The sequence below is a fragment of the Aulonocara sp. 'chitande type north' Nkhata Bay genome, linkage group LG19 (assembly GCF_057382095.1).
Source record: "Aulonocara sp. 'chitande type north' Nkhata Bay isolate Kocher_YH1m ecotype deep benthic linkage group LG19, A_spYH_male_GT1.1, whole genome shotgun sequence".
Classification (NCBI taxonomy): Eukaryota; Metazoa; Chordata; class Actinopteri; order Cichliformes; family Cichlidae; genus Aulonocara; species Aulonocara sp. 'chitande type north' Nkhata Bay.
The window spans coordinates 11,372,071-11,384,291 of NC_141362.1; the positions used below are offsets into that span (position 1 = coordinate 11,372,071).

General features: G+C 43.0%; 2 protein-coding genes across 3 annotated transcripts in view; one reads left to right on the top strand and one right to left on the bottom strand.

The window, feature by feature from the left end:
• The window catches only part of rtn4ip1 (reticulon 4 interacting protein 1), a 222,570-nt gene that overhangs the window by 157,856 nt on the left and 52,493 nt on the right, over positions 1-12,221 (bottom strand). The window lies entirely within an intron of this gene.
• The window catches only part of LOC147306589 (uncharacterized), a 50,452-nt gene that overhangs the window by 12,150 nt on the left and 26,081 nt on the right, over positions 1-12,221 (top strand). For both annotated transcript variants that reach the window (XM_086273898.1, XM_086273899.1), the window contains exon 2: positions 6,981-7,113. In XM_086273898.1, the coding sequence (XP_086130024.1) occupies positions 6,981-7,113 (133 nt within the window). The remainder of the gene's footprint in view (positions 1-6,980; positions 7,114-12,221) is intronic.

The following is a 12,221-nucleotide window of genomic DNA, read 5'->3' on the forward strand; positions in this document are numbered from 1 at the left end:
TTCTGTGAACCAGCATCAGCTTCACACTCCTTTGTTCAAGGTGTTGATAATGTTATAATGGCTCGATAAACCAGGAGGATTATTGGTGTAAATGTAATATTGTGTGGAGGATGTTTAGGTTTGTAATGTGGGATGGAGTGGAAGCTTTGCTTTTATTTTCAGCGTGTGTCTGTGTTTGTGTACCTGCAGCCATTATTGTTGTTAACATGAGCGATTAGCCTCTGAGATTGGATTAGTCGAATACTGAAAACATTCATTGTTTGTGTGATTCTGGAGGATGGATTATTTTAAGGAGGCTGAATGATGCCGTGTGTGTTTTTGTCTCTTTCTGTCACAGCTTGTGTGTGCTGTGTGTTGAAAGGCTCTCAGGTTGGCTGAGTGTAACTCCAGCACAAACACAACATTGTTGCCCTGTTTTGTGTTGTGTGAAACTGGAGTAAATATGACCGTCCTCCGTCCTGTGACACATTTGCTGTTGGACTTGTGTGACCCCGTTCATGAACACAAAGGCTTAAGTGAAGCGTGCTCCCGTGCAGCACGCCCCAGGACTGTAAAAGAAGCTGTTTCCAGCACATTTGAGATCATTTTGTACTACTGCACAAAATCTATGTCATGTTTGATTGAGAGGGCAGGATACACTCACAGGTACACAGGTACGCCTGTTTAACTACTTGTTTGCACAAATATCTAATCAGCCAGTCACATGGCAACAACTCAGTGCGTAGAGGCATGAAGGCATGGTGAAGATGACCTTTGACCTATTCGGTGAGCAGCAGTTCTGAGGAAAACCTTCCTTGTTGACGTCAGCAGTCAGATGAGAATGGGCAGACTGCTTTGAGCTGATAGGAAGGCAACAGGAACAGATAACCACTCGTTAACCACTCGCACAACACATCAAACATTATGGGCTGCAGCAGCAGACGACTGCACTGGGTACCACTGAGGGTATAACAAACCCAGACTGGGCGATGGAAGGTCTGAAAAATGTTGTGTGCTGAGTTTCTGTCTGCAGAAACGTTTGAATGGTAAAGTTTATATAAATGATGTGATGGATCCATCCTGCCTTGTTTCAATAGTTCAGGTTGCTGAAGGTTGTGCAATGATGTGGAGGATGATGGCTCAGTTTAATCTCTGCAGCCTACCTGAGTGTTGTTGCTGACCATGTCCATCCCTTTATAACCACAGTGTACCATCTGCTGATGGCTGTTTCCAGCAGGATAATGCTCACTGTCCCAAAGCTCACATCATCTCAAACTGGTTTCTTATCTCTGAACCTTTGGGATGTGGGGGAACAGGAGATTCTCACCATGCAGCTGTCAAATCAGCAGCAGCTGTGTGATGATGTCATGTCAACATGGACCAAAATCTCCGAGGAATGTTTCCAGCACTTTGTTGAATCTGTGCCATGAAGAAATGGGGCAGATCTGAAGGCAAAAAGGGCTTTAACTGATACTAGAGGTGTACCTAATAAAGTGTCCGTAGCAACTGCAAACATGAGATGAGGCTGCCCTTCCCCAAAACAGTTCCAGCTGGAACCTCCCTTTCTCTTATCGCTCTGCTGCAGCGTTACGAAAGCTCAGACACAGAATAAATTCTGACTGTGAAAAAGGTGAAATCTGCCTTTCATGCATGTCGAAGCTTCAGTAACTCTGAGTACATAACACAAGCATGTGCATGCACAAACTCCCACCAAACTAGCAGAGTAAAATGAATCCACAGCAGAGATTAATATCTGTAATGTTAAGAAATACTGATCAAACCAGCAGCAGCTACTGAATAAACTAAACAAGGGATGGACAGGATTCAGCGGCTGACTCAGCCTCTGTTTGCTGTACGAGGGCTTTAATGAGTCACCGGGAGCTGCTGATGGAAGATGGACAAAAAGTGAAAGAATACAGGCCACAGTGGAGACGAGAGCTGGGCTGGAGCCTTTCTCCAGGGTGAAGTTGCCCAATAGAAACTTTGAGCTGAATACTCAGCTAAAGTGTGGCGAATGAGCCGCCCTCTGCTGTGCTTCTGTTTGCTCAGAATAATTCATGTTAAAAGCTGATAGACGAACCCAAAGTGCTGTATAGAAATACAAACAGGCGCTTTGCTCTGAGAACCCAAACCAGCTGTTGTTTGTGAAATTGGCTGAGCGTTTAGGGAGTGCCTGGAACGACCGCTGCAGGCTGAATGTTTGCCAGACACGGGGCGGGTCTGCAGCAGCCAGTAAGCTGCAGCCGCTCTGCTTCCACTGCTGCCGTGGCGTGCAGGCAAAACCAGGCCAATTGTTTGTGAACGCATTCGAGCATTTTAAAGTGCAGACATGTTCCATGTTTGGAAAACGAATCCTGTTTTCACCCGTGCATCTCCGTCCTGCACAGGAATAAAATACAGAGAACACTTCCTCTTTGGAAGAAAAACTGTCAGTACGACGAGAACACGCTGCTAATAATGCTGACATGTTGACTTTGGAAAGGAAGGAGGAAACACATAATAATAAAAGCGTCTACGGACGTCTTTGTGTTTCTCCCCTTTCCATAGAAGGAACTCAGAAAAAGATGAAATTTTATCACACCACCGAAGAATTCAGAAAACCACAACTTCTGACTTGCTCTGTCATAAAACTAGCTTAAAAATGCAGTGCAGCATTTTTTTTTTATGTGGTAAATAAATATCATGGCTTGTGTTAAAATACAGCTGTTTTAAAGAGGTGCAGACATGAAACATACATCAGTATCAAAGTTTTGGTGAATAATTGCAACACGACTAAATTAACTCCATTAAACAAAAAAATAATTAAAAAATGTATTATATATGATTAACAAAGTCTATCAAAACATCCTTTAAAAAATCATATCCAAAGCATCCGTGCGTTGAGGAGACGTCAACTAAAGCTGAACTAGGTCCGTGCAGTACTTCCATGTAATACCAGATTGTACCAGGAGATGGTGCTGTGGGCCAATCTAACTTTTATTTAACAAGCAAAAAGAAGAGCTTTTATTTAAAATGATGAAAAGCAGAGCCTCTCAAGAAAAAGATGAAGTTAAAAGTAAATATCAGGAGTTAAACAGCAGCAGTCTGAAAACATCTCAGACATGTACTGGAGAAACGCTGCCCCCTGCTGGTGACAGTTTCAGTTGAAATTTGCAGAGGTTGACTACAAAAAGCATCTTTCACAGCATCAGAGTCTGTGCGCATGTAAAATTTAACCTGAAGTTTATAGAACAAGAATAGATCATTCTTGATAAGTAATTAAACTTTAAAAATAATCATTTAAAATAAGCATGTTTGCATTTCCTGTGCTGATAAAAGTCAATAATTATACTCCTCTTAAAAAACCCTCCTCGTGGGTCGGGGGGGGGGAGCACTGGTTTGAAGAATGAAGCCTTTCTACACCCGCTCGACCTCCACCCGCCTGCTGTTTAATTTCTGCTGTTAATAAAATCTGTGAATTCTAACCCTGACACACTGACATCTGTTGCCTTGGTGTATTAACATAACAGCACACATTGTTTTTTAACATCAGTAACAGTAGATCTTTGTCTGCTGCAACAAAGAGAAGATTCACACAAGTCGGGGCTGGTTTGTGCCGATCGCTGACAGTGTGGGAGACGCATTTCACCCTCAAGTCATCCTTAACAGCATCAGAGGTTACACTCACTTTTTTTAAAGTAAGGATGCACATCTCACAGTTTCCCCTCTGTGTGAGGGTTCTTTGTTCTCTGACATCTGTTCACAGATTTTTCCAGCTGTGTGGAAATACAGGCAGGAGGTGGTGTTGGACTCGCAGCAGGCTGCAGAATGTGCAGGACACACAAAGCTGTCTCTGAACTCAGTCATGTGACCTGTTTTTGTTTATGGAGTCATTTTGGTTTAATTCGACTGAAGTTCAGCAGAAACAGGAGCACATCTGCAGAGCGAGCTTCCACGCTGTAGAAAACGAAGATCCTTTACATGGACGAATCAAACTGTCTCAATACATAAATATGTTTGAGGAACATGCAAAGTGTTGTTAGCAAAGCTGTCATGCAGCCGCTGCATGACAGCTTTGCTCATCATATGAATCTATTTATGGAGAGGACAAATATTTGACCTGCTTCTGTTTTCCCCCTGAAGGTTTCCTTCTCTGACAGAGTGCAGAGACCGTGAACAACCCTCCTGTTCTGGTGAAACCACCTCCAAGTATGTACATGTCGCATCACTGCAGGGCACATCTATCTGCTGCCGCAGTGACGACATGACAGCCAGTGAGTGAAATCCCACCGCTCCACGTTTTAAATCAGCTCTCGTGCTGGAGGCGAGCACAGAGGGGCTGCAGAGATGCTGCTTCCTCTCTCCGTCCACATGTGCTGGCACGATCACACTCGAGGATTCGGTTCCCAAAAGGCTGATTGGAGGCGGCACGTCGATGCTTGTCTGTTGATGAGATGTTGAGACATTTCAGGAAAAATGAGGAAACCCCAGACAGGCTGAGGCGAGACTATTCAAAGGAATCTCAGTAAGGCTGTGAAGTCTTACCTGGACATTTTACTCAGAAGACGTTTTGCCTTGTTTGTTATTCTCGTCAGCCATCTTTGTAACAGCTCTTATTTTTAATAGTGATGCACCGATCGATCGGCCAGGGACCGGAATCAGACGATTTCCAGTGTTCTCGGCCCGACCGGTGACCGGCCGGTCAGTCTCACACGTGTCCAATCACAAAATAACAAGTCGGTGACCTTTCAGTGAAACTTTATAAAAATGAAAATATTTCCTGGCAGAAGAACGTGCTGATTGGTTTGGACAGTTTGTGGTGAAATAAAGTTTTTGCAGGTTTTTCAATGATTCATCCGTTTCCCCCCCAACTACCTTAAACCTTTCTAAGGTTTATCAATAGAAAGCTCCTCACAACAGGAGTTTGGATCAGAGTGAACAGATTGTCTTCATCAGACACATGTAACATCACCTGGCGCTTATCAAGGAGCGCTATCCGCCTGTTTTATCAGGTTTCACACCACAAAGAAATAAACATGGATCAGAGTGTGAAGCACAGACGAGTCCCACCTGCACAGCTACACGATTCATTTTAACTTTATTTACAAAGACAGGAGTCTGTACATGACGACGAGGTCACGATACAGTCAGAGGTAACTGCACAATCTGACCGACAGACAACAAACTGAGTCACGTTACCTGATGTGAGTTCCTGCAGCAAGCAACAGTCAAACTCTGCCTCCTTGTGGGTTAAGAAGGTATTACAGCCACTCGTGTCCTGCTGTTTGTGTTTGAAACCTCGCAGTGTAGCAACTTTATGAACAGTTGTTGTCATTCGTTATTGTACTGCTCGTTTCCAGCTCCATGTTTTTACACTTGGACTCAACCAGAGCAGCTTTGCATGAGTCACAGTTCAAAATAATCCTTCTTTATCTTATACTGGGCTTTGGTATTGCCCCTTAGTACATCCTCTGTCTGAAACAAGCTCCTCCCACTTTAAGCCAGCTGTCTTCTAGAAGTTTATTTCATCACTTAGCAGCCATCTTGGTAACACCTTTGGGCAGCTAAAGCACAGAGTGTCAAACTCAGTTTGATTCAGTGAAGAAATGAACAGATTAATTTAAAAAGCAGTTGTGAGCTCAGGACAGCTGCAGGTACAGAAAGATTGTTGTGGTCAGATGATGTCGACCAGACGTTCTTTCACTGATCTAGAGCTGAACTTAAGTGTTAGACGAGACTTTGGGAGTCACATGAGGGAGCAGCTGAAGGCTCATCCCGTTCCTCCTCACACAAAGGAGCACATACCATCCTCCATCAGCATGATCCTGCTGATGGAGGAGGTCCTTTCCAGGTCCCCCCCGTATGATGAGCTGTCTCCTGGCATCTCCTCCTCACTCTGCAGACTGTGCTCAGAGACACAGCAAACCTCATGATGACACCCATGGATGTCCTCGCCTGTTCCACCTGAGAGGCTGCAGGTAGCGTCTCATGCTGTCAGCAGCAAAAAGCAAAGCTAGAGAAAACTCAGCAGGGATAAAGAGAGCGCACACAATGGTTTCTGCCTCACTGTCCAGTTAGGAACAGTTTAACTGCCTTTGTGTTGCACTCTGATGATGGAGTCAAACTCTAAATGAAGACGAGCACAACACATGGAGGCCTGCTGACGTCCTGCACGACTGCAGCAGCGTTCAGTCTGTAAACGCTGCATGAAACCGCTCCTCCTTGAAGTACTTGCATCTCCTCATGCCTCACACGTGCTCTACAATCCTCTGCGGCGCTCTAATTGCTCGGTCTGAGCGGCGTGCATGCAGGGAGCGAGCGTTCCTCGTCAGGTGTCATTTTTCTGGCTCGCCTGTTCGTTTGTTTAACCTCTAAAACAATCAGAGGTGTGAGAAGAAAACCAACACAGCAGCTTTGACGTGAAGCAGCACGTGTGTTTGCATGTGTGTGTGTGCGCGTGCATGGGTGTGTGTTTGCACTTGAGGACATTAAATAACATGCATACATGCTGGTCTGGTATGGTGCTTTATCTGTAGTGTGTTAGCAGGAGAGCTGTCATTATAATGACAGATGTAGTCATCGTGAGGTTTTAAGCAGAACTTTGACTTTTAGACGGGAAATTAATTTTAATCCTTCATGTTTTTAAAGTCCATCATTTTTCAGAGTAATTGGAAATCTTACCAGTGATAATGGGAAAGAGAGAAAGTGCAGCTGCTGTGCACAGCTGTTCATGTTTCTGTGGTGTTGTGTGTTTCAGGTGGAGGACAGCAGGACGTGATGGTGTTTCTATCACTGCGGCATGTTTGTGTTTACTTCAGCTAACTGCTGAGTTTGGGGTTCAGATTGGAGGATTTGAGGATGTGCTTTGCTTAGTGGTTCATCTCCTGGGACGTTGTTGTGTTTTTCTGTTGTGAAGTGTGTGTTTTAATGAACACAGACACACGCACAAGCACAATGAGAGCAGAAACAAAGGTCGGTGACATAACATCCTCTCCCCTCTGTTTCCTGCCTCTGTGCACCAGGAGCCTCGACCCCGACCAGATGAGCGTTTCCACAGAGTTCAGCTACCAGACCGAGTCTGACTGGACGTCCGTGATCAGCCTCGACATGAACGCGGCGCCGGGACGCCCGATGTCACCCTCCAAACACTCCAAGGTGGGTCTGAGTTAATCATCAGAGATTACAGATGCATACCTACGTGTGCATAACGTCAGAGCAGCTTATATTCCACCCTGAGAGGAGAAGCAGATCAATATTAAACAAATACACAAAATGAATTTAACTTCACGTCTTTATTGAACTCTGCGAGTGCAGAAACTCTTAGCTGCTGACAATCACTCGGATTCTGGGTGATATTGATCGATCAGCTGTCGGCTCATAGGTCAGGGGTTTGTTCTTGTTGCTTCCTTTGGATCATCAGTTAATCCTCTCTGTGTAGTTTGAGCTCAGAGATGCTTCAGAGCTGGAATGAAGGTTTTAGTGTTTTGTTTTTTTGTCTCATCAGTTAGAACATGTGGAACATCCTGGTGATCGATGGAAAATCTGGGAGTCAGATCATTAGGACCTCTGCCGTCTCTCACAGGAGAGTGATCTTCTACACTTTCACTCCAGATGTTGTCAAATCTGCTTTTTTTTTTTTTTTTTTTTTTTTTTTTTCAGATTTTTATTTTTAGCCGTTTTGAGATTTTCTGGTTTGTTTCTCGGGCGCCTCGTCCGTGAGGTCCAGATGAAAGCAGAGAAGAGATTATGTGTCGTGGTTTCAGCTTCAGCTCTGTTTGCATTACTTTACTGGTCCAGTTATTTAGTTTTTGATTTCTTGAGGCCTGGTTCTTAGTTTTTATTGTTTGTCCATAACTGTGATTTAGATGAAAATTAGTTGCTAAATCTGACATATTTACACACTGAATTTAAGTCTATTCATAGTCCTTTTTAAATAAACAGAAACATGAAGATGGTTCAGAGTTTATGTGACTCGATCAGCTGATTGATCACATTGTTTCATGAGCCATCATGTTTGCTGCCAGCTGACCGTGTCATCGTATTCAAACACGAGCAGATGTCTTTATAAATCGTCACTGTTGGTTTAATAAACGGCAGCACTGACGGCTCTGCGAGGGCATTTCCTCCAAATCTACCTGTGCAGCACTTCTTTGTTAGACACTGTTTTATTTAAAAATCTGCAAGACGTCAGAAAGTTTGAGACTTTGGAAACATAAAAACGGCAAGTTCAGACGCGCGAAGTGGAAGAAATGGATCAGAAGTGCATCCGGAGCAGATTAGCTGCATTAGCCGTGTTAGGCGGTCAGATTTCCTATGATTTTATCTTCATTGAAGCAGCAAACGGCGCTCGGCTGGATTTGACTGACTAACGAGTTCAACCTGCTGACATTGTTCACTTGGTAAAAACACAGCTCCAGTTTCCTGCAGAACATTTGCTGAGTCAGCAGCTGTGATAGTGGGAAAAGGAAGTGAGGTCATTATTCAGAGCATCAAGGCGGCACTGCGTGGAAACACTGTGCATCCAAACATTCAATTCAATTTTATTTATATAGCGCCAAATCACAACATAAGTCGCCTCAAGGCGCTTCATAGATACAGAGAAAAACCCAACAATCATATGACCCCCTATGAGCAAGCACTTTGGCAATAGTGGGAAGGAAAAACTCCCTTTTAACAGGAAGAAACCTCCGGCAGAACCAGGCTCAGGGAGGGGCGGGGCCATCTGCTGCGACCGGTTGGGGTGAGAGAAGGAAGACAGGATAAAGACATGCTGTGGAAGAGAGACAGAGGTTAATAACAGATATGATTCAATGCAGAGAGGTCTATTAACACATAGTGAGTGAGAAAGGTGACTGGAAAGGAAAAACTCAATGCATCATGGGAATCCCCGGCAGCCTACGTCTATTGCAGCATAACTAAGGGAGGATTCAGGGTCACCTGGTCCAGCCCTAACTATATGCTTTAGCAAAAAGGAAAGTTTGAAGCCTAATCTTAAAAGTAGAGATAGTGTCTGTCTCCTGAATCCAAACTGGAAGCTGGTTCTACAGAAGAGGGGCCTGAAAACTGAAGGCTCTGCCTCCCATTCTACTTTTAAATACTCTAGGAACAACAAGTAGGCCTACAGAGCGAGAGCAAAGTGCTCTAATAGGGTGATATGGTACTACAAGGTCATTAAGATAAGATGGGGCCTGATTATTTAAGACCTTGTATGTGAGGAGCAGGATTTTGAATTCTGGATTTAACAGGAAGCCAATGAAGGGAAGCCAAAACAGGAGAAATATGCTCTCTCTTTCTACTCCCTGTCAGCACTCTTGCTGCAGCATTTTGGATTAGCTGAAGGCTTTTCAGTGAGTTTTTTGGACATCCTGATAATAATGAATTACAGTCGTCCAGCCTGGAAGTAATAAAAGCATGAACTAGTTTTTCAGCGTCACTCTGAGACAGGATATTTCTAATTTTAGAGATGTTGCGCAAATGGAAGAACGCAGTCTTACATATTTGTTTAATATGTGCGTTGAAGGACATGTCCTGGTCAAAAATGACTCCAAGGTTCCTCACAGTGTTACTGGAGGCCAAGGTAATGCCATCCAGAGTAAGAATCTGGTTAGATACCATATTTCTAGGCTTTTCAGGGCCGAGTACAATAACCTCAGTTTGATCTGAATTAAGAAGCAGAAAGTTAGCGGCCATCCAGGTCTTTATGTCTTTAAGACATTCCTGCAGTTTAACTAATTAGTGTGTGTTATCTGGCTTCATGGACAGATAGAGCTGGGTGTCATCTGCATAGCAGTGAAAATGTATGCTATGTCTTCTAATGATGCTGCCTAAGGGAAGCATGTATAATGTAAACAGAATTGGTCCTAGCACTGAACCCTGTGGAACTCCATAATTAACCTCAGTGTGTGAAGAGGACTCTCCATTTACATGCACAAACTGGAGTCTATTAGATAGATATGATACAAACCACTGCAGTGCAGTACCTGTAATACCTACAGCATGTTCTAATCGCTCTAATAGGATATTATGGTCGACGGTATCGAACGTTGATGGTTTGGAGGAAGTAATTATTGAAGTTAACTCAGAAAGATCAATTAGAGAAAAAGAGTCTAACTTAACATCGATGGTACTAAGAGTAGCTGTAGATAATATTACATCTGTGGGATGATTACTGGTAATTTTTTCTCTAATGATAAAAATTTTATTTGTGAAGAAGTTCATGAAGTCATTACTAGTTAACGTTAAAGGGATGGTTGGCTCAAAATAGCTCTGACTTTTTGTCAGCCTGGCTACAGTGCTGAAGAGAAACCTGGGGTTGTTCTTATTTTCTTCAATCAGTGATGAATAGTAAGATGTTCTGGCTTTGCGGAGGGCTTTCTTATAAAGCAGCAAACTATTTCTCCAGGCTAAATGATGATCCTCTAAATTTGTGACACGCCATTTCCTCTCCAGATTACGAGTCATCTGCTTTAGGGTACGTGTTTGAGAATTATACCATGGAGTCAGGTACTTCTGATTAGAGACCTTAGTTTTCACAGGAGCTACAGTATCCAGAGTCGTACATAGTGAGGAGGTGAAATTATTAACAAGATAATCGACCTCTGTTGGAGTAGCGTTCAGATAGCTGCTCTGCTCTGTGTTGGTACAGGGCATTGAAGATGATAACAGTGGGTGGATTATATTCTTAAACTTAGTTACAGCGCTTTCAGAAAGACATCTACTGTGATAAAGTCTACTCTCCACCGCTGTGTAATCAATTATTGTAAATGTAAATGTTATCAGGAAATGATCAGACAGGAGAGGGTTTTCAGGAAACACTGTTAAATGTTCAGTTTCTATGCCATATGTTAAAACAAGATCTAGAGTGTGATTAAAGTGGTGGGTGGGTTCTTTTACATTTTGAGAGAAACCAATTGAGTCTAATAACAGATTAAATGCCATGTTGAGGCTGTCATTTTTAGCATCTACATGGATGTTAAAATCACCCACAATAATTATTTTATCTGAGCTGAGCACTAAATCAGATAAAAAGTCTGAGAAATCAGACAGAAACTCTGTGTAAGGCCCAGGTGGACGATAGATGAACATCACGACAAAGATGGACGCTGTGGTCTCAGAGGACGAGGAGTCTCTCAACTTCTCAGAGATGTTGATTTAGGACTGAACCGAAAGCTTGCAGCTCATCAGAGATACACAACCAAGAAAGTTCACAAAACTGGATCAACAAAGCCTCCGAGTCTGAGATGATCTCGATACCACGATGGTTATTAACGTTCTCTGTTACGCCGGGCTTGCAGATTCAGGATCTATGCACGCTTGTGGGTCACGTGACCTTTGTCCTGCACAAAATGCTGCTTTACTCCAATCAGAGACATATGCAGATGGTGATGATGAAAAGATGATGATTAAAAGTCACAAAAACGTTTAAAGAACAGAGAAGATCAAACGGTAAAATAAAACACTGAGAGATGAATGTTGCAGAAAATCATTAATCTGCTGATTTCGTGCTCGCAGCAGTAAAATAAGCATTTACATTCAAGCGGATGAATTTATGTCTGAGCGCGCTCAGTGCTGCTGTTTATTGGTGACAGGTGAAGCTTACAGCTGTGAGACTGGATCCATGGATCCAAACAAACAGTGACTGAGCTGCTGTGTGTTCTGTGTTTCCAGCATAATAACATTTAGACTTCTGCACAGGTTGTTTACGGCCTAACATCTCACACACACACACACACACACACACACACACACACCAGATGATCTATATCAAACTTCAAACATGCTGTAAATAAAAGAATCTGTGGAAGTCCAATTTTAAAATCCTGATCATAGCCTGCTCCCGACTTAGTGATGTGTTCAGTATCAGTTACCATGGTGATTAAGTCAGGTAGCAACTCTGAGTTTAACCTTGACGCCATTAATCTGACCTGGTGTTACACCCTCTGATCTCTGCGCTCAGTAAACTGATGACTTCATGTTCTCAGCTGCTTTCAAGTCGTATAGAGTCAAACAGGAAGTGACAAAAACACAGTTGGATATGTGTTCATTACTGTGGAAGACCAAAAATGCTAAAATCATCAAATAAATGCAGATATTACTCAGCTCTGATTGTGACTTATTAGGTGTTGTTGCGTTTAATGACACATTCGTTCATTTGGGACTTTGTTCCTCCATAGATCATTTTCCTGATGTCAGTCCAGACAAATATTTTATTACAGACTTAAAGAATATGAAGAATGTTGTTTGTGGACATAGTTTTTAAAAAC